The sequence below is a fragment of the Seriola dumerili genome, unplaced genomic scaffold, assembly GCF_002260705.1.
Source record: "Seriola dumerili isolate Sdu_G_001 unplaced genomic scaffold, Sdu_1.0 BDQW01000432.1, whole genome shotgun sequence".
Taxonomy (NCBI): domain Eukaryota; kingdom Metazoa; phylum Chordata; class Actinopteri; order Carangiformes; family Carangidae; genus Seriola; species Seriola dumerili.
In genome coordinates, this window is record NW_019174687.1 from 3,752,859 (window position 1) to 3,775,342 (window position 22,484).

The 22,484-nt window shown below is 39.3% G+C and overlaps 2 protein-coding genes across 5 annotated transcripts in view; both read right to left on the bottom strand.

Annotated features, from left to right (window-relative positions):
- Positions 1-2,610: 2,610 nt before the first annotated feature.
- LOC111233875 (tripartite motif-containing protein 16-like) lies at positions 2,611-11,081 on the bottom strand. 4 transcript variants are annotated; one of them, XM_022761781.1, is made up of 2 exons: positions 9,422-11,081; positions 2,611-2,727 (listed from the first exon to the last, which is right to left on the bottom strand). In XM_022761781.1, the coding sequence occupies exons 1-2, from the start codon at positions 11,043-11,045 to the stop codon at positions 2,675-2,677; spliced, it is 1,677 nt and encodes a 558-aa protein (XP_022617502.1). In that variant the 5' UTR covers positions 11,046-11,081; the 3' UTR covers positions 2,611-2,674. The 4 variants fall into 4 exon arrangements, with proteins under 4 accessions (XP_022617502.1, XP_022617501.1, XP_022617500.1 ...); XM_022761780.1 differs by lacking the exon at positions 2,611-2,727 and adding an exon at positions 3,976-4,375 and having other exon boundaries at positions 9,547-11,081; XM_022761779.1 differs by lacking the exon at positions 2,611-2,727 and adding an exon at positions 3,976-4,337 and having other exon boundaries at positions 9,509-11,081.
- A 6,236-nt stretch (positions 11,082-17,317) lies between these two features.
- Positions 17,318-22,484, bottom strand: part of retreg1 (reticulophagy regulator 1) — a 24,443-nt gene continuing 19,276 nt past the window's right edge. The window contains exons 5-9 of the mRNA XM_022761786.1: positions 21,865-21,949; positions 21,265-21,387; positions 20,543-20,613; positions 19,400-19,523; positions 17,318-18,245 (exon numbers count right to left, since the gene is read on the bottom strand). Coding sequence (XP_022617507.1) covers positions 17,722-18,245; positions 19,400-19,523; positions 20,543-20,613; positions 21,265-21,387; positions 21,865-21,949 — 927 coding nt within the window. The 3' untranslated portion in view covers positions 17,318-17,721. The remainder of the gene's footprint in view (positions 18,246-19,399; positions 19,524-20,542; positions 20,614-21,264; positions 21,388-21,864; positions 21,950-22,484) is intronic.

The window sequence follows — 22,484 nt, forward strand, 5'->3', positions numbered from 1 at the left end:
TGAGCTAAGAATAGCAAGGCGGGTAACCTGACACGAAAAGGCTAAAGCATCCTCTGCGGTGAACAGATAAATTGACAAAGAGGTCACACAAGAGGACAAAGTGGCATTTAAAACGATGACTAAATAAGAATCTGTTTTAAAAATGCCAATATAATAATGCAATATATATTGTAGGCTACTGTTTGTAAAAATGTTATTGAAAGTTAGCCTATTAAATGTGATACTTTTTTGAGACAAGAATTGAGGAGAAAAAATGGGCGGACAAGAGCTGAGTCCAAAATTAATGAGATTTTTGTCCGTCATTTTCCCACCCATTTTAGATGAACCACTCTCATTTCAACATGACGAATCTCTATCGAAGGCAATCACTGTAGTCTTATGCCTTAACCCCGAAGCAAAATGGAAGTGGGTGTGTGTTTTAATCTAAACTGGGTTTTGAGGGAGACAAAAAATACAAGCAAGATTTCAGATAAACGAGACAAGAAGGCACAACGAAATAATGGATCCAGTTGAGAAATAGTGGGTGTTTTCGTGAACATTAAAGCATGCTAATTCATTTTGCTAGGACGAGCCCCAAAAACAGAAATTATGAAATCTGCGATGTGCAGCATATTTCCCCCTTTCATACTGAAAACAATGGCCAAGCTTAGTCGTTCTAATACCATTTCAAGTGTAACACATCAAAAAATATAAAATTATTACAGATTTTTATCTTATGGAACTTAATAGTCATTTAAATATGTTTGTATATTGACTTACCATATTTAGCGATTTAGGTTCCGACAGGCGAGAGGCAAAGTTGTAGAGACCAGAGGCTAAAGTACACAAAAGTACATCAATTAAAATGCGTTAGTTATGTAATGCTAACATATTATTACTCATTTGAGGAAGTACTGGAAAATGTAGCCTAACACCAATTTTTTTTGTCATATTACAATTCTCTATCAGATTCTCTCTCACCATCACTTTACAATTTTCATCTTCAATGATCAAATCATCACGTATCGTCTAGGGAAAACCATGTGTATAATGATTCGTACTCAATGAATATACATAGTAACTCTACCGTATATGTGATGATAGGCTACTCAATCATTTGTTCTGTGAGTGCAGAGGCAGATCTAGCTGCTGTGATGAAGTCTGCTAGAACTCTCTGTATATAAAGAATGTGGGCAGCAAACAGCACCCATAAACAGAACCATCATAGGAACAGATTTATAAAAGAACAAGAAGAACTTGTTGCTTTAATTTCTCCTTTATCACCACCACCATTTATAGTTTGAAAGAGACTCACCCATCATCATCTCCTAATGTTGTCTCTCAGACACTGAGAGACAAAACATCCATAAACAGATTGGAACAGAAATGAATAACATTTAATTTTCTATATGCCCTGGGGGCAAATCCATTTCCAGGAGAGTATGAACTTGAACTTGACGAAATCCAGTCCTGCAGCATTTTCAAGATTCCTTCTGGTGAGTGTTAATCAAAAGCCCTGTTACGACTCCCATCACCATTTACAAAGAAATGGCAGTAGTTTCTATTAATTTGACATAAATTACAGCGCACATGCCGATTGCTACTATTGACTGTCAACAGACGCTACTATGAACAACACACTGATACAGAGTGTTAGTTACGTCCAGATGGGCTGGCCCACCAGTGGGCCGCAAACATAAAGGCCACTAGGCCACCACAATGTGGGGAAAAAAATGATTTGCAGTTAAATAAAATCACAACTAAACTACCCATGGGCCACTTGATGACTGGAGATTACATGGTCCCAAATGTGAGACCTACACTCAGTATAGGCCTTAGGCCTTAGCCCTAGGCCTTACAGTACAGTATACTGTACAGTATACTGTACTGTAAGGCAAGCACAGAAGCATTTTCAACATTTTCACAAAGGGTCAGGAAAAAGAAAACCCTGAGGCTGATGCAGAAAAATGTTTCAAGTTAACAAATTGATTGATTGATTGATTGATTGGCCATGTTTGAGCATTTTCAGTTGTTTGTTGTGTTGTGTGTTCAAATTGTTATATGTCAGTTGTCTATTTCCTTTTCAGTTTCCAACATATGTGCTCTGTAAATCACATGCTCTGTGCTCTCCTTAGAGAAAAAAACAGAAACCGAAAGAAATATTTTGCTCTGATGATGGCAACTCTTATTTTTGCATGAATTTGTCAGTTCTCCATCTCCGCAGATGGATAATTAGTTTCTATACAGCCAATCAAATTCTTCATAAAGCAGTAAAATTTCATAGGATCACACTGAACCAGACATCAGCCGCTACACAAGAGTCACAGAATCTGAACAGGAGTCCTCATCACCTGTTCTCCTTCTTGACTTAGAAACATGAACACTCATTGTTCTGCATCTTAGTGCACACCATTTGCTGTCCTATTGTTCTCATACAATCTAGCACAGCTTGAATATCCAGTCCTCCTGCATTTACAAGTTTTGCTTTGTAAACTGAACAGACCTCCTGTCATAATTTACAAGAAATGCTACCAATTCTTTTTAAATGTGGCGCACGAGTCTCAACAAAAAACTTGCCCAAATGAGTTCTGAACATTTTTCCCGTTTTGAAACAACAAGTGAAAGAAAACTCTGCTCATTCCTCTATGACAAACCTGTTTTAGTGAAGAAAGCTGAAAGGCTAAATGACCATTGCCTATTTGAGTTTATACAACTCAGCTGTGTCTTCATTATTCCATGGAAGCCAAACTCCAGCACAGAGAGGCTGAGTGAATGTGGTCTGGACTCTGTGGAGGAGAGTCATGGTTTCAGAGACGCTGTAGAAGGACAGAACACCTGCTCTGTGATCCAGGTACACTCCTACTCTGGAGGACCGAGGACCTGAGACTGGAGTTTTCATATTGCTGTGCCAAAATGTGGTGACACTCTAACGCCCAAGATCAATCAACAGTTATCAACGCACAGTTGAGAGAGTCTGTGTTTAACCTTGTTTTAATAAATGTTTCCCATGAATCAAACACATGTTAAAGGAAAAATTGGGAATGTTAGTCACATCAAACCTGAAGTAAATTGATTGACTGATTAATTGAGGTTAATATTCAACACCAGAGAAAATCATTCATTCTTCAAACATGCATCAAAGCTCAGAAAAAGACTCCTGGTCGATGTTTCTATCAGCACATTCTACAAAATATCACAATAATGACTTTGACTCAACTAAAGACTTTACTATCAACTTATAAAACATCATTTTGAGGAAATAAAGTCAATCAACTTTGCAGTCACTCTGTAAACCAGTATGTCAGCTCTGTGGAAGGAAATGATCAATCCTGGATCCACTGATAAGAACAATGATATTTATAAAATTTAATGTTTTTAAAAGTGGTGAGAACAAGCAATACATGATCAGCTGTTCATCCGTGTTGACTCTGTTGATCTCCATTAAGACCCATGAAGTCAAACGGAAGGAGTAGTTTAGAGGCCATACACATTATTTAACAGCATTATTTCATTATTTAAATAAAATAATGTCCATCATATAAAAACATAAAAAATAATCCAAAAACAAATGATCACAATCCCACAGACCATGTGTTCACAAAATCACCGAAACATGCGTTTAGAAAATAAGATATATACTTTTCCCAAGATGATAATTGCAGAAGGTTGAGGTGGCAGAAAACTATCTGAATATACGACAGCAGCAACACAAATAATCAACAAGTCATTACATCTAGAGTGAGAACAGGTCAGCCAGCGATTGTGATTTGACACCTCTATGGTTAAGGTTTAAATTTGGGTCAATAAAACTAATATGTGGAGATTTGAAAGGTTAAAAAAAACCAAAAAACATGCAAGATTATAACCAGAGATTTAAGTACACTGAAGTCAGCAGTCAGCCCCCCCACTCCCACCTCCAAAAACAAATGCTGTCAACATTTAATTGATTGAACTTTTAGGATATACTTTTCTAAATATTATCTTGTTGTATAATAGTCTAAATTCAGTTACATGGCCCTCTTTATGCTAGTTAGAGTATGATTTGAATTTTCTCAGATCAATGAAAATTTTGACATGTAGGTAGTTCATCAGGTAGCATGACCATCAGTAGCAACCATGGCTGATCAAAGAAAACAGAACCACCTACAGAAAATCTAATTTGATCAACCAGACAGTTTTAATTAAAGATCTTGCTCACGTTTACTTGAGCTCACAAAGCTTAACAGAGAAACCGTGCTTTGCAAATAAACTTTCACATGGAAGAAGTGAAAGTCCAGCATAGAGAGTCTGAGTGAATGTGGTCTGGACTCTGTGGAGGAGAGTCATGGTTTCAGAGACGCTGTAGAAGGACAGAACACCTGCACTGTGATCCAGGTACACTCCTACTCTGAAGGACCTAAAACTAAATTTAGGACCTGAGACTACAGTTTTGATATTGTTGTGACAAAATACAAAACAATTTCTGTCATAACTTAACATCCAGGATTTGTCGTTGCATCCAAATGCACATTCATTCAAGTCCCCTGCTCTGCTGATATCCTTGTACGCAACTGCTACACATACTCCTCCTCTCCACTCCACCTCCACCTCCCAGTAACAACGTCCAGTCAGAATCTCTCTACTCAGGACCTGCTCACATGTGAATCTGTCTTGGTGACTAGAATAAGACTGTTCTTCACTCATTAATGTTGCTTTTCTGTTTCCCTCAGATAATACCAGACGTGTGTTTGCTGTGTTTGGATCCAGTGTGATGTCCTGTGAATATTTTAAGAATCCAGCTTTGGTCCTGGGCTCCGTTTGTGACAGTAAAACATCCACATCAGTCACTGCCAGTGAGATGTTTGTCCATGTGTCTCTCAGAATGTCCTGTAGTTTATCTCTGAGCTGTGACACAGCTGCTGTCACGTCCTCAAAGTAGCTCAGAGGACGGATATTGATGCTGGATGAGTCTGTAGATTCACTGAGTCGTGACAGTGAGGGGTAGTTGTGTAGAAACTGGTTGTGATCCTCTGTGTGTGAGAGCTGCTTCAGCTCAGCGTCTTTCCTCTTCAGCTCAGTGATCTCCTGCTCCAGCTTCTCCTGAAGCTCTTTGACTCGACTCACTTCAGTTTTCTGCTGGGATCTGATCTGCTGCTTCACATCAGAGCTTCTTTTCTTGATGAGACGGATCAGCTTAGTGAAGATCTTCTCACTGTCCTCCACTGCTTTATCAGCAGAGCCATTGATAGCCTCCACCTCCTGTTGAAGCACCTTCACATCTTTGTCTCTGTCCTGGATTCTCTGCTGGATTTGTTGTCGCCTCAGCTGGAGCTCTCTCTGCCTCTCAGTCCTTTCTGCTGCAGCTAAGACTGTGTCGTGGCCTTTATGTTCATCCACAGAGCAGAGATAACAGATACACTGCTGATCAGTGCGGCAGAACATCTTCATCACCTCATCATGACGAGAGCAGATGTTCTCCTGGAGCTTCTTGGAGGGCTCCACCAGCTTGTGTTTCTTTATTGGGGCTGCATGATAATGAGGCTGCAGGTGTTTCTCACAGTAAGAGACCAGACAAACCAGACAGGATTTCACAGCTTTCAGTTTTCTCCCAGTGCAGACATCACAGGCCACATCTTCAGGTCCAGCATAGCAGTGATCAGCAGGAGCAGCTTGGAGTCGAGTCTTCTTCAGCTTCTTCACTAAATCTGCTAACATGGTGTTTTTCACCAGGACAGGTCTTGGTGTGAAGGTCTGCCTACACTGAGGGCAGCTGTGGATTTTCTTCTCATCCTCTTCATCCCAGAAGCTTTTAATACAGCTGATGCAGTAGCTGTGTCCACAGGGAATAGTCACTGGATCCTTCAGTAGATCCAGACAGATGTAACAAGAGAAGGTCTCCCGGTCCACCCGAACTCCTTTCTGCGCCATTTCACCTCTCGCTGTCAACGACTGTCTGAGTTTCACTTGCTGAGAACTGAATCTAGTTTGAGCTCTGATCTGAACATGTGTCTCTCCAGTGAACGGGGCTTGTCAGCTTTTGCACCTCCCATTTTCAAACTGTAGATCTGAAGGGGAGGGAACAAGAAAGTGTTTGAGAGCAGGAAGAACCGGGAGGTTGTCGGGGTTGTCTTAATGTGAAAAGGCAGTATACAGTATCTGTCAGATCATTTTAGTTGAGTAAAAAGTTAAGTATTTTCACATATAATATAGTGGAGTGGAATTATAAAAGGTGCATAAATTAGAAGTACTTAATAAAAGTACTTCAAGACTGTATGTAAGTAGTATTTGAGTAAATGTACTTAGTTACATCCAACCTCTGTCAATAAATGTAGTTTTTAAGAAACTAGAAGTTCATGTTGCAGGAGACAACACTCACAATAAAATTTGTTTCCATCACAATTTGCATTGACTTAAATTTATTCCCCATACACTGATCTTAACCCATGTCTTACTCTGAGCCTGACCCTGACCTTAAATGAAGTCTCTCATAAAGAAAAGACACCTAAGACATCTTACTTTATTAATGCATCCAAGGGAAAAAGGAATCTCTAAACCTTCACCAGGGTTCTGCCTATCCTGTTAACAGAAAACATAATGAAATAGCTACATCTGGTTCTTAATTAAAACAATTTGCCTTACTCACAAAAAATATTTCACGTCAAATATATTGTTATTTAGGTAAACATAATTTGAAAGAAATAAACATTAAGTAATCTCAAACAAGGACATTTTTTACCAGCAACTTACAGGTGTGGCAGCATGGCTTCAAACAAAGGGATTTTGAGAGTACTCACCGAGTCCTTTCGTAACCTCCCCTACTCAGTCTCCTCACCTGTCCTCTGCCAGGTGAATCTCCACCCACCCAGTCTCACAGAACTGACATATGAGCTTGAGATTCTTGAACAAAGAAGTTTAGCTCTCAGGTCATTGTAGTGGAGTAAAAAGTGAAGTATTTCCACTTATAATGTAGTGGAGTAGAAGTATAAAGTTGCATTGTTTGCACTGACTTTGATTTATTGTCCAGACACTGATCCCAACCCATGTCTAACTCTGACCCCGACCCTGACCTTAAATCAAGTTTTCACTCTAAAACTGACTAATTCACATTCTGGAGACTTTATAGGTTTTGTCCCCAAATTAAGGCAAGTCCCCTTAATGTGACTGTCCCCACAACATACATGTTCACAACAGCTGCGTTCACAAACACAGTGAGGTCAAATAAACACAACTACAGTTTGTGTTACAACCTTTTATTGGCACTCTTGTGTTTAATTACATAAAAATACATTTTGTTAATGTATTTTGGTTCTGACCCACCGACATCTTTCCGAAACAGGTTCCAAGGATTTCTCACTTTTAGGCAACTGCATGGAAGCCACCTTGATACAACTGGAAGGTCAATGAAAAAAAAGAACTAATTCATCAGTTTAATACATTTTTAAAAAGGTCTTTATTTAGTAAAGCCTGAAGTATTATTTCTATGTTTTTATGTAAGATAATATAAAATGTATTTTCAGCTGTTTGTAAGTTGACGTGGCCCTTTCCTCTTTATGTCGTGTTCGTGTTTGTCCACCAGGTGTCACGCTTGGCTTAGTTTCTCTCTGTGACAGTCATCTACAGACATGTTGAAGAGTTAGTGTCAGAGTCAGTGTTTAACCCTGTTTCGATAATTGTTTCTCATGAATCAAACACATGTTGACACATGAAGGAAAAATGGGGAATGTCAATATCATCAAGCTTGAAGTAAATTGATTTGACACAAGTAAATATTCAGCACCAACCAGTTTGTCTTAAAAAGCAAGTTGTAAAATCACAATAATAATGAGTTTAATCAACACAGTCTTGTATTAATCACAAAAATGTATACATTTTAACCAGTTCAGTTAATAACAGGATTTTTCTTTATTTTTTCCACAGATTTCCAAACTGTTGCTTCATTATAGTTTTGTTTCTCATTCTGCTCATAGTCATGTCATTTGTTTTAGCTGTGAAGAGGTTTCAGTAATTAAACTTTATTCACAGAGATCAGTTTCAAATTATCTCCAGAAGCTTTGATAGAATTTCTAAAACACTTATCACTTTTTTTTTATTCTTTGAGAGAATATCTGCTTCATAGTTTTGCAAACGTGCATCAAAGCTCAGAAAAAGACTCATGGTCAGTGTTTCTATCAGCACAAAATATCATAGTAATGACTTTCACTTAACTAAATACTTTCCTACCAAATTAGGAGGAAATAAATTCAATCAACTTTGCACTCACTAAGTGAGTAAAATCTAACATGAATGCTAAATTGCAAATGTTTTTGTGTCTTTGTTTCATGCTACTTCAATAGGGTATATAAACCTAAAGTAAGGATACTTGTTAGTGTGTTTAGGTGGTTGAAATACATATGAACAGTGACACTCTCTTTTCCCACTCTTTTCCTTGAGCTGCTCACATGTCAGGACTCATGAAACACACCGAGCAAACTGCAGTCCCTTCTTAAACGCCAAATGCAGGGTTTTGCTAAAGAGCAGAGGTATCGTGTCAGTTTTAAATGTGTTGCCTATTGTTTGACTGGTAGTGTGAATTTGAAAATGTAACCAAATAACCTTTCATTAGAATGACCCCTTGTGGCAGATAAACAGTGTTACAGAGGTATTTGATGTTTTTCTTTTTTTAGTAAATGTAGCAGCACCTCAATGTGAAAGTGTAAAGTTTTGTAATAGATGTTTTACATAAGATGAAATAAGTAAGTATTATCTGCAAAATCTACTTTAAATATCAGCAGTAAACGTGATCATTAGGTGTCAGAATGTTATATTATCTGTTGTGCTGTGCCCCTTTTATTGATTCTTTGTTTGGTCTCTTGTTTATTATATCCTGTTTTATTTTGATATTGCATTCTGTTTTAATTTGTAATCATATCGTGTTTTATTTTGATATAATTTACCTTGTGTGTAAGTTGGTTGTTTTACTCCCTCTCTTTGTCTGCTTCTCCCGCCCTTGTGATTGTCTCCCCCCACCCTGATGTGTTTTACCTGCATCCCTTGCCTCCCTAGTGTATTTACTTCTCTGGCCCAATTCCAATCCAGCCCCTACACCCTCCTTCTCTTAAAGAGTTAAATGAAATCATTTCCATCTAATAAAGGACAAATCATAACGGACCCATCCACCCTGTATTCACAAAACCAACAAAACACTGATTTAGAATACATACTATATATTTCCCAAGATGATGAATGCAGAAGGTTTAGATGGCAACTGAATATACAACAGTAGCAACACAAATATACAACAAGTCATTACATCTAGAAGAAAGAGCAGGTTAGCCATCGAGTGTGATGTGACACCAGAAAATCTAACTTCATCAACCAGACACAGTTTTACTTAAATATCTCCTCCATGTTTACTTGAGATCACAGAGCTCAGCAGTGGTACTACAAAAAATACCAGATGGATTTTCACAATAATGAAGCCAAAGTCCAGCATAGAGAGGCTGAGTGAATGTGGTCTGGACTCTGTGGAGGAGAGTCATGGTTTCAGAGATGCTGTAGAAGGACAGAACACCTGCTCTGTGATCCAGGTACACTCCTACTCTGGAGGACCGAGGACCTGAGACTGGAGTTTCTACATTGTTGTACCAAAACTCATAACAATTTTTGTAACAATGTAACACCAAAGATTTGTCATTGAATCCAAATACACATTCATCCCAGCTACCTGATCTACTGATATTCTTGTATGTGACTGCAACATTAACTCCTCCTCCTCTCCACTCCACCTCCCAGTAACAACGTCCAGTCAAACTTTCTCTACTCAGGACCTGACAATAATCAACAAATCTGTCTGGGTGACTAGAATAAGACTGTTGTTGACTCATTAAAGTTGCTTTTCTGTTTCCCTCAGATAATAACAGATATGTATTTGCTGTGTTTGGATCCAGTGTGATTTCCTGTGAATATTTTAAGAAGTCAGCTCTGGTCCTGGGCTCTGGTTGTGACAGTGAAACATCCACTTCAGTCACTGTCAGTGAGATGTTTGTCCATGTGTCTCTCAGAATGTCCTGTAGTTTCTCTCTGAGCTGTGACACAGCTGCTGTCACGTCCTCAAAGTAGCTCAGAGGACGGATATTGATGCTGGATGAGTCTGTAGATTCACTGAGTCGTGACAGTGAGGGGTAGTTGTGTAGAAACTGGTTGTGATCCTCTGTGTGTGAGAGCTGCTTCAGCTCAGCGTCTTTCCTCTTCAGCTCAGTGATCTCCTGCTCCAGCTTCTCCTGAAGCTCTTTGACTCGACTCACTTCAGTTTTCTGCTGGGATCTGATCTGCTGCTTCACATCAGAGCTTCTTTTCTCCATGAGACGGATCAGCTCAGTGAAGATCTTCTCACTGTCCTCCACTGCTTTATCAGCAGAGCCATTGATAGCCTCCACCTCCTGTTGAAGCACCTTCACATCTTTGTCTCTGTCCTGGATTCTCTGCTGGATTTGTTGTCGCCTCAGCTGGAGCTCTCTCTGCCTCTCAGTCCTTTCTGCTGCAGCTGAGACTGTGTCGTGGCCTTTATGTTCATCCACAGAGCAGAGATAACAGATACACTGCTGATCAGTGCGGCAGAACATCTTCATCACCTCATCATGACGAGAGCAGATGTTCTCCTGGAGCTTCTTGGGTGGCTCCACCAGCTTGTGTTTCTTTAATGGAGCTACATCATAATGAGGCTGCAGGTGTTTCTCACAGTAAGAGGCCAGACACATCAAACAAGACTTGACAGCTTTCAGTTTTCTCCCAGTGCAGAAATCACAGGCCACATCTTCAGGTCCAGCATAGCAGTGATCAGCAGGAGCAGCTTGGAGTCCAGTCTTCTTCAGCTCCTCCACTAAAACCGCTAACATGGTGTTTTTCACCAGGACAGGCCTCGGTGTGAAGGTCTGCCTACACTGAGGGCAGCTGTAGATTTTCTTCTCATCGTTTCTATTCCAGAAGCTTTTAATACAGTTGATGCAGTAGCTGTGTCCACAGGGAATAGTCACCGGATCCTTCAGTAGATCCAGACAGATCGAACAAGAGATGGTTTCCTGGTCCAGCTGAACTTCTTTCTGCGCCATTTCACCTCTCAGTGTCAACGACTGTCTGAGTTTCACTTTCTTAGATTTCAACTAGTTTGAGCTCTGATCTGAACAACATGTGTCTCTGCAGTGAACGGGGCCTGTCAGCTCTTGCACTTCAACACATGTTGGTTCCACCCATCATCAAACTGTAGATCTGAAGGGGAGGGAACAAGGAAATATGGACAGAGTGGAGCTGGCTGTGTTTGAGAGCAGGAAGAAGGGGAAGGTTGTCAGCATTTGACTTGAGGAGCAGTTTGATACTCTGTGTTTAGTTCTTTTGTACAACCTAGTTTGCAGAATGTGACTATTTAATGAAGATTTTCTTCTTTTTCCATGATATTTCTTTACTTCTGTATATTTTTTCTTCAAGAAAACATGGTTTGTACATTAGAGATTTCTACTATGAACACACCCCTGGAGACACAAAAATCTAACATGAATGCTAGATTGCAAATGTTTTTGTCTCTTAGTTTGTTGCTAATTTAATGACTTATAGAAACCAAATAGAAATACAAAAGTATTGTTAGTTATCAACTACTTTTTTAGTGTGTTTACATCTTTGAAATTCATGTGGACAGTTTCATCAGTGATTTTAATAATTTATGTTAAGAGTTTTTAAAAAGAGAAAGCACCTAAATTGCCCATTTCACTCTTTTCTTTGAGCTGCTCTCATGTCAGGACTCAAACACACTGAGCCAAATGCAGGTTTTACATAAGAACAGAGTTGTGTGAGGGGTCATGAGCCAGTTTTAAATGTGTTACCCAATGTTGAACTGGTAGTGTGTGGTGGTAGTGTGAGTTTTACTTTTAAATGTAAATTGTGCTAAATGTAGCATCACGTCAAGGAGAAAATATTAAGGGGGGGTGGGGCAGGCATAATGAACCACCATGAGAAACCCAGTCTAAATCAATTGTGGTTTATTGAAGTCTTTGTGAGATAGGGCTAATAAGCAAAGGAGGTAGCTGGTCGAGGCAATGAAGAATGAAATGCAAAAATACTGCAAGGTGTCAAGAACAAAGGAACTCACATTTACACTAAGACAAACAAACAATTGTTGCAGGAGAGGCTATCAGTTTAAAGACAGGGAGCTTGTAGGTCTTTCCTTTAACACTGACTTCTGCCATGAACTTTCCCATCTGGACAAGAGAGGAGAAGTTCGACCTTTCCTATGGCAGCTGTGGGTCAGTAACCATGAAAACAGTGGATGTTGCCAGGTTGAGGGCATGCCAACACAGATTATCACCGTGGTTCAACAGTGACCACACAGGGAAAGGAGGGATTTAGAGAGAAGAGTTCATCTACTGCAGCTTCTTTTCTATGACCAGTTTTTACTAGTTAATGTTTTCGTTTTTACTTTGGTGTCATCTGGTGGTAGGATGGTGAATGACACTGTAAAATAATAAGGCAGAGACACTGTTATACTATATCAGTATATCCAGAAGGCTGTAATGCAGTAGCTGTGTCCACAGGGAATAGTGGCCGGATCCTTCAGTAGATCCAGACAGACGGAACTGAGGTTTCCTGGTCCGGCTGAACTCCTTTCTGTCCCATTTCACCTCTCTGTAGCATTGACTGTGTGAGTTTCTCTTTCTTAGATCTCAAACTGCTTTCAGCTCTGCATCTAAACATTTTGCAGTGAATGGGGCCTGTCAATTCTTGCACTTCACCAGCCATCTTCAAACTGTAGATCTGAAGGGGACGGCTAGACATCTTACATTATTAATGCATCCAAGGTAAAAGGGAATCTCTAAAGCAGTAGTTCCCAACCTTTTCCAACCCATAGCCCACTTGAAAATCTAAAAAATGTTGACAGCCAACATCCAACATTTTTAATAATAATGATAATAATAACAACTTCATTTATATAGCACTTTTCAAAACAGAGTTATAAAGTGTTGTACATACATAAAAACAAAATAAAGCAATAAAAGACATGGAGAAGAGAGGCAAAGTGTCAAATAGCAAGGCAAGTATAACAAGGAGAATTAAAAACGTATTTTGAAACAATAAAATTAATAAAACAGACAAAAATAAAAAAAAAATAAAACCAAAAGTAAAAACCAAAGACAATGGCATTGAAATCGAATTCGAATTCAAACGCCTGATTTTTTAAAAACATATTTATATAACATTTATATTTTTATATATTACATCTTATTACATAAAGTTTTTGATTTGGGGGCCCACTAGCAATGCCTTCGCAGCCTACCAGTGGGCCCTGGCCCACAGGTTGAGAACCACTGCTCCAAACCTTCACCAGGGTTCTGCTTTTCCTGTTAACAGAAAACATGATTAAATACAGCATGCGACTTATAACTACATCCGGTTCTTAATTAAAACAATTTGCCTTTACTTATAATATTTCAGGTCGAATACACTGTTATTTAGGTAAAACATAATTTGAAAGAAATAAACAATAAGTAATCTCAAACAAAAGAAAGTTGTTTCCAGCAGCTTACAGGTGTGGCAGCATGGTCTCATACAAACAGATTTTGATGGTACACACCCAGTCCTTTTGTAACCTCCCCTACCCAGTCTCCTCACCTGTCCTCTGCCAGGTGAATCTCCCCCCACCCAGTCTCACAGAACTGACGTATGAGCTTGAGATTCTTGAACAGGAAGTTTAGCTCTCAGGTCATTGTAGTGGAGTAAAAAGTGAAGTATTTCCACCTATAATGTAGTGGAGTAGAAGTATAAAGTTGCATTGACTTAAATTTAATAAATAAAATCCTGTGATACATGTCCACAACAGCTGCGTTCACAAACACAGTGAGGTCAAATAAACACAACTACAGTCTGTGTTACAACATTTTATTGACGCTCTTGAGTTTAATTACATAAAAGTACATTTTGTTAATGTATTTTGGTTCTGACCCACCGACATCTTTCCGAAACAGGTTCCAAGGATTTCTCACTTTTAGGCAACTGCATGGAAGCCACCTTGATACAACTGGAAGGTCAATGAAAAAAAAGAACCATTTCATCAGTTTAATACATTTTTAAAAAGGTCTTTATTTAGTGAAGCCTGAACCTGCCTCAGCTGTTATTCAGAAGTTGTCTTTGTCTAATACGGTTATTACATGTGAGCTAAAAATGAAGTGCAGCCACTACAAAGTCCTCTCAGGCACTGATAAACAAATACTTCTATTGTCATCTTTACACTTATGCTAGTACAAGGCATTACATGATTAATTCAAGAGGATACATTAAACATTGCTGCGTGTCTTTATTATAAAAACAAGGTCTTTTCATGTACAAGGCATGTTAAAGAAACTCTCCTGTCATTCTTCTCCTTACTTCAGTGAATCCACAAGTGATGCTTGACACAGCTGTGTAGGTGCATCTTTAAATAATGGTTAAGGTGCGAATGGAAATGTGCCATTTTACTTTCAGTGCTCTAAAAATACATTTTCCTTTGTTTTGAGTGTGATCCTGGATGATCCAATGACATGAGGAGCAGAGGTCTTTGTGGGTTCGCTTGGGTCCTGGTAGCCGAGCCTTAACAGGGACTCGAGTCGGGCCAGATCACTATTGCATAGGGTCTAATCGGATTGGACAGAATCCTGTTCTATTGCTGCCGGTCTTGTCTCATGACCAAGCAGATTAACGCAGAATATCTCTCATCTTTGATCACATGGTGCGTCATCATAATGGGAGGAAAGATGTTTCTAAAGGCAGAGGGAGAATGTGAACCATAAAAAGCATTTAGGATCGGGTCTAATTTGGACCTGGTCTGACCGTCTCAGGTCTGTTTGCAGTTTGGACTGTTTTCGGATTGCGTATCTCTGCATCAAAGGTCCTCAGCCAGATGCTAACGGGGGATGTTGCAGATCATGATCAGTGCTTTGGCCACTGGGCCATGATAGGACCCAGGACCCTTGTTCTTACTCCACAGGTCTGTCTGTTAAGGCAGATAGATCATATCTCACATAACTTAAACCCCCAGGAAATATGACTTAAGATGGTTGAGTTCAAGGCATGAGCCCCTCTCTTGTCGTTGGCTATCAAGGCATTCAGGTCTGTTACCGGTCACCAGCCACAAGGCTTGGTGGTAACTGAATCCCCCGAACCAGAGAGCGGAACATTTTACCAGTGCTACCTGTGCTGTGACAACACTTACAGTACAGCAGAGGATTTGATTTTTAGTTCAGCAACAGATTTTATTTGTTCATGGCTCCAATAGACAGATCATATGTGACTCATATGTGACTTGGCCATATTGTACTTTAATAATATTCCCCACAATACTCAATCAAAGTTTGGTTTTGACTAGTTTGAGGATGATGTGGATGCAAAGTAATTTTTCTCTCTGTCCTCTGACGCCTCACCAATCTACACTGAAATGTGAAATTCAGGAAGCACTGGAAGTAAAATGTTTATGTTTAAATATATTTCTGTCTCAATGAGATTTGCATGCATAGTATTTTGACCTGATGCATGTTGTAATAAAATAAACGTCCCTTGACTAAATAAGTGTTTCATGAAAAAAAAAAAAAATTACATATAAAATTGAAAAAGGAAATAATACAAAAATAAATGTTTCCTACTTTCTAATCTTCATTGTCAGCTGTCCAACCAGTAGTATAGTGTTTTAAGCATTAAAGATGATTGGATTGGCTAGTGATTGTCATTCATCATTGGGGTTGATGTTTGTGGAATTCTGGGTAATGTAGTCAGATGAATTGATTCAGCATCAGAGTGAATGTTAGGTGTGTGAGGATTACAACCACAGCAAAAATTCAATTATTCTGGGAAATGTTTTTTTTTTTTTTCTCACTTAAGAGTCAGTTTCAGTTTTGAATACTTTGTCTTCGGTCCAGACGGAATTTCAGAACATATTCATTGATATCACATTATTTTAACCTTCTGTTAAGCATTAATAAGCAACATAAATGTTTTAGAACAAACTATAATTAAGCTGTAAGTAGATATAAGGACATTTTAAGTGTGTAAACATAACAAATGATCAATTCATGTAAGACAGTAGTATTTTTTTTTATTATATTTACTAATTATTTATGATATCAATTACATACAGTGTATTAGTGAAGTATTTATTTTTAAATACATCTTCTTCACTCTCCATGACAACTGAGCAAACTCTACCTGCCACAAGGCCTCGAGATGTGGCTGAAAGCTCTGAAAGAATCTAAGCAAGGAGACCTTGAGTTAATAAATTTTTATCAAAACTACTATTTCCAGGGTCAAGAGTGAATCTTCAAGCTCCACATGACTGCATGAGCTTTAAACCCTGTCTGATGATGTGTTAATGTGTATAAGCCGTTAACAAACAGGCTGTGCTGTACTGGTTTTAATCACTCATTTACTGCTTATACAACAGATGCTCAGGGTAGTTATAGTTGTTGACAAATACATAAATAAACACTTAAAATGCCCTTATTTGCTTATAGCTACGTTATAGTGTTATACTGTTATAAACCATTTATTAACTGTCTATATGCTGCTTATAAATGCTAAATTGACATCACCAATCAAATATGTTTAAAAAGGCAAATGTGACCACACCAATTGATTGAAACCAAGAGCAGGGTCTTAGTCCTCAACCCATCAACAACCTTTAATGCCGGGGTCAGACCACACAATACTTTTGTTTTGTGAAGTTCGCTGTATGATTAGGTGATAGTAGAATTATTTTTATGGCCTAAACAACTACAGGTCGTAGCTCATCGTCGCTCTCACCTTCCGTGATGTACATAAAGTAGGTGACATTTTTCATCCTACAAGCCTTTCTGCAACAAAGAGATAAGAAAACTTATTAGAAACTATTAAACACATCTGCAGAATGGGAGGACTTGCACGTTTTCTAGTTCTGCAAACCTGCCCCACATCTGTGAACTGACCCTTTACCTGAACTGACCAACATGTTAAAGGTCCATATAGTATAAAGGTAGATGTCCCTGTGTTGTTTGATTATAAAGCAGCTCTAGGTTCTATATTAATACTGTGAAAGTATCAAAGCCTCAGTCCACAGAGAAATGCACACAGCCTGTATTCAGAAACTGAGCCTTAAAACCAGCCGTCAGGACTTCTGGAACTCTGTGATGTCACAACAGAGCAGTCACCACTCTCAGCCACGCCCCAGGTCCCGCCCACCTGGACCCACCATCCAACCTTGCAGGATTTACTTTCAGCCAGACAGAGGAGAAGTTCTGAACCTCTCTTCTGATTCGCTCACTGACCTGTTGTTACTAGAACTACAGAGAGAAGCCTGAGAGTGGAGATGTAAAAGTACATTGAGATGGTTTTTGGTTCTTAAAACTACAAATATATTGTCTTATGGCTCAACACTTGAAATAAAACACAGGAGAAGAGGAAAATATTGAGCTTTAATATAAGACTCTCCACCTGAGTAGTAGGCTAATCTGTAGTCTGTCGGTTCAGGCCTTCAGCAGGCTGATATTCTGTAGTCTGATCTCGGCATTAGGCTGGGATGATTCTGATTAAAGCGACATCACCTTCACCTCTGTATTTCACATACTGATCAGTTTTGAAACAATGATGTTAGCACTACAGGAAAAAGATAAATGGAAACGTTGTTTTTCTCACAATTCCCCCAACAGTCCTCTGTAGCCAGAACACTCCCATCTCCTCCACATGTCCTCTGTAACCTCTTCTTCTCTTCTGTCGACCGGACTTTTCATCAATCAGTGATCAGTGGCGTCTGAGGAGTTTGGTGAAGAATCCAGTTGAGGCTGACTTGTCGCTCTTGGCCTGTTCCTCCTCTTTGGTCTGGGCCTTTTCCTCTCCCAGCCCCAGCTCCCCCTCCAGTTGCTCCAGCTCCGACTGGTCCAGCAGCTCAAAGTCCTCAACCTCGCTGTCCGACTCCTCGGCCAGCTCCAGCAGCCTGGTGGAATCCCGGAGTCTTGACCGCTCCGGGTCGTTTCTCGGCGCCGTGAATCCCACCGCTGCTTCTATTCTTTCCTGGATGGCAGCTGTGACCGCGGCAGTGATGAAGTCTCCTGCCATCTGGTTCACCAATTCAAGTGCTCTGTCGGTGGTTTGGTCTTCGTGAGGAGGAGGAGCATGCTTGGATTTCATTGACTGCTGGGGCTGAGTTGGAGGCAATGGAAGGCCGAGGCTGAGGTCGTCGTCTTCGTCCCCATTGGTCGTCCCACCGTTGTCAAGTGAAGGGAATTCTGGGAGGCCACCAGTGAATACTTCTTCTCTGTCGAGGTCTGTGAGGTTGAGGTAAAAAAGAGTAGCCAAGACATTAACAGGAAGCAAGCACAAAATGTTCACAATATGCAAGAAGATTTCTCTAAAGCCCTGCTCCTGGATTCCTCACATGATGAATCCTATCACTTTGGTGATCCTCCAACATTTTTGTGAAATACCTCAACATTTACTCAATGACCTGGCACACAATTTGGTGCAAGTATTCATGGTCACAGGAGGATGAATCCCAATGACTTTGGTGGTTCTCTGACTTTTCATGTAGCACCATCATTGGAGCAAACTTTCTATTCATCCAGTACTTTTGTTTTTGACTTCACCATCAGCCTCAGCTGTACTTTGTGTTTTGTACCATTTAGCAAGCATTAGCATGCTAATATGCTAAACTAAGATGGTGAACATGCTGAACAACATACATGCAAAACATCAGGATCACATTGTCACTGTGAGCGTGTTAGCACTCTGATCAGCCTTTATCTCAAGTCACCACTGCAAAGACTGCAGCTAGCAGTCATTTTAATACATCAAACAAATACCAAAACTGCCTTTTTAAATGCATCAAAATAAGTAACATGTTAAAATCTGAGTAAAGTAAAACACAAGAAAATGCAACAATAACAAAAGATAAGATTAATTTCTTTAACGGTCCCACATAGTCTAAAGGTAGATGTCCACATGTTGTTTGATTATAGATCAGGTCTAGGTTCTATATTAATACTGTGAAAGTATCAAAGCCTCAGTCCACAGAGAAATGCACACAGCCTGTATTCAGAAACTGAGCCTTAAAACCAGCCGTCAGGACTTCTGTAACTTTGTGATGTCACAACAAAGCAGTCCCCCTCAGCCATGCCCCAAGCCCCGCCCAGCATCCAACCTTGCAGGATTTGGTTTCTCTTTGCGTGTTTATCTGAAATCTGTTATATTTTCATTGGATCACTCAGAAAACAGTCAGCCAATCAAAAGAAAAAAATTATAAATGTATAGTAGATTCTCTTTGTATTCTTTACCAAAGAAACTACAGACTGTACATGTGTGACTAAAGAAGTAGCCACACACATTAAACTACAAAACCCCTCACAGCTGTTCAATCAGATGTCCCTATTGATTTGATAACCGTGTGTCCACCTGTGGGACAGTGCAGAGCAGAGAAACGTACCCTCTGAGTTCTCAGTCTGAGGTGTGTGTCCCTCTGACAGGTTGAAAGTACCGTTGTCTGTCCACGTCACATCAGACACCTCTGTGTCCGATACAGACATTTCCTTACACACTGTGGAGTCGAGCTGTGGGCGGGAAACACACAGAGATGTCAGATTTCTAACCCAGGGCAGGCAAAAAGGTTCTACAGTATCTTCTTGTGTGCAAGTTAGTGAACTGGCAAAGCTGAACAATTTAAGAAATAAAAAATAGCAATAAAAGTGCACGTCAGATCCAGACTGTGTTAATATGCCCATAAAAATGACCAAGTACGAAGAGAAAGGGGTTTAAATTATTAAATTTATCAATTAATATATCAATTAACAGGAATTCTCACTCTCTATTAATATTTTTCCATCTCATCTTACATTAATGTTTTTCATTTAACATGTTTTTATGTTGATTTTATGTCTTTTCATGTGAAGCACTTGGTGCATATAATTTCTTTGTTGTAAAGCACTTGGTGCTACATTTCTTGTATGAAAGGTGCTATACAAATTTTACAAAGTTTATTATTATTATCATTATTATCACTATATAGAACTGCACAATATTTGAATAATTACTTTTCTTTTCTAGGTGTGTGGCGATGCAGCGTCTGCCTGTCGCTGGTCTTGTTTATTTTTTTTTAGTGTTCCAGGATTTTCCCAGGTTAATACAAAGAGCTTTTGGAAACAGCAGGTTGACAAATAAATGTTTAGCACACGGTCCACACCTACTGATGAAGGCTGCGAGATGTCGCTAAAAACTCAACAGATTCCCATTAAGTGGACCTTTGCTTTCTCGTCTCAAGCTGTCAAATCCAAATCAAGTCTTTATTTTTGAGACTTAAATCTGTCTCTGGTCTTAATCTACCTCCCTGCTAATATGATGACTCACCTCTCTGCATTTCATACACGTTGTTCATTAAATGATTAAATAAAGGATCCAATCTTGAGACTTTTGAGGGAAGCACAAATGTAATGTGTAACCAGGTGTTTGGCATTCGTTTTGGCTCAGGTCTTGATGCCGTTGTGGATCATGTGAAGTGATTTTCAATTAGCTTTCCCTGGAGCCAGTCACTCAACAGAGACATAATTAGATTGAGAGGAGATTATCAGCCAACCTTGGGAAACATGGAGGAGAGGTCCGACTCGATGCCCTCCTTCTCGGTCTGAGCCTGCATGATTCTCTTCTCTGAGAATGAGGAAAACACGGACGAGACTGAGTTAGTTTTGGAGTCCAATAGTGATACACAAAGTAAAGGAGAAGCTCTAGGTGAATTAAAAAGAAAATACTTGTGCGTAGATATTTGTACTTTGATTTGGCATACCGTCACATGCACCAGAAACTTTTATTAACAAACCTTTTTACCTGTCTTATTAGCATCTATTCACTGATGGGTTGTGTTTTTGTGTATTTATTCTGGATCAGTGAGTGGGTGTTTTTTTTATGTAGTAAAAATGTAGGCGTGTGCACACTGTATATACATCTATATTCATTGCACATTCCTACATCTGATATTTCAAAATAATGAATAATTCAATGCTGCTCTAAACACTCTTTCGCACTTCTTTCTTGCAAGTTTCTCATTTGGAGTAAACTGAGGACAAACTGGGTCGTTACTGTGAGCGTGAGCCACTAAGAGTGGTCATCAATAGTCAAGAGCGCCACCTGGGGAACACTCAACGTCATCAACAGAAAAAAAAACCCCACAGTTTCAACCACACTGACTGACAGTTCTTTATGAAGTTCATAGCAGAAACAATGAGACCCTTTGCACTAACAATGCAAAAGAAGTAAAAACATGTTGATTAATGTTTAATATGTGTCGTATGTAACATTTACCATGGTTCTCTTTGATTTTCCGAAGAAACTCCCCAATGCCAAAGTCCAGCTTCTGCAGAACTGGCTCCAGCCACAAACCAACGTCATGGGATGAAATCAGAGGCCACAGGAAGACGCCCAGCACTGGAGAGAGAAGCCAAGAGAGAAAATAAATTATTTGTTTACAGAAACGTAATTAAGCTACCATCCATAAAAACACATAACAAGGCCATTTTAACTTCATTTGCAGAAACGAGTTGGCTAACCATGTCGGGACACAGTGTTAGATAATAATCATCATATACACCTTTTAAATCTGTCTTCAAAATCCTCATTAGTTAAGATTATTAGATTAGATAGTCTTTATTGTCGCCGAGGGGCAATTTGGTTTGCAAGAGAGCTCAACAAAACCAATACGCATCATAAAATAAAATAATACAATAAATTAACACATTAATCCATTTACCATGCAGCATAATAAGTTACAGTAAGATGTGAAGCACTAAGAGTCCAGCAGCTTATTGCTTTGATGTATCTCTTCTCAGCTGATGACACCACAACGATGAAGCTAGATACAATTAACATGAGTATAAGGTTCTTCAGGTAATCAAGATGACTCACCTAGAATATACGAGATAACAATCCCTGGAATGTAGCGTCCTAAGACAGCAAAGAAGGTGCACAAGCTGCAAACCAGCAGGCAAAACTAGAAGAGAAAGAAACCAAGAACAAGGAGAATGACAGTAAACATTTATACTGATGTAGTCATTTTCTACTCTCAGTTACAGTATACAGGGAGTGTGAGGAAAGGTTCGACATTTTGGAAAATAAACTTTGTCGTTTTCACTAAAACCACGAATTCTCACTTCAGCATTTCTTTCTTTGTCTATAGGTTAGCTATTTCCTGCTGCTTCTACTTTATATGCTAAGCTAAGCTAATCACCTCCTGGCTTCAGTTCCATAAATAACACACAGACATGAGAGGTGTATTGATCTTATTAAGTCACACAAGCATTTTCCTGTAATAGAGAACTATTGCTTTGAGATCACATATCCCCCTGGTAATGGCAAATGTCATCATGCAGTATGACCAGTTACTTCATTGTCTGATAAGCTGATGCAGATGAGAAAATAGTATAAAACTGTATTTTCAGATTTTCAGAATTTAGAAAAAATCATGTCACTTAACAGAAATTAACCAGCCGTCTTTAGACTATTCCAGCTTCATAATTTCCTGAACC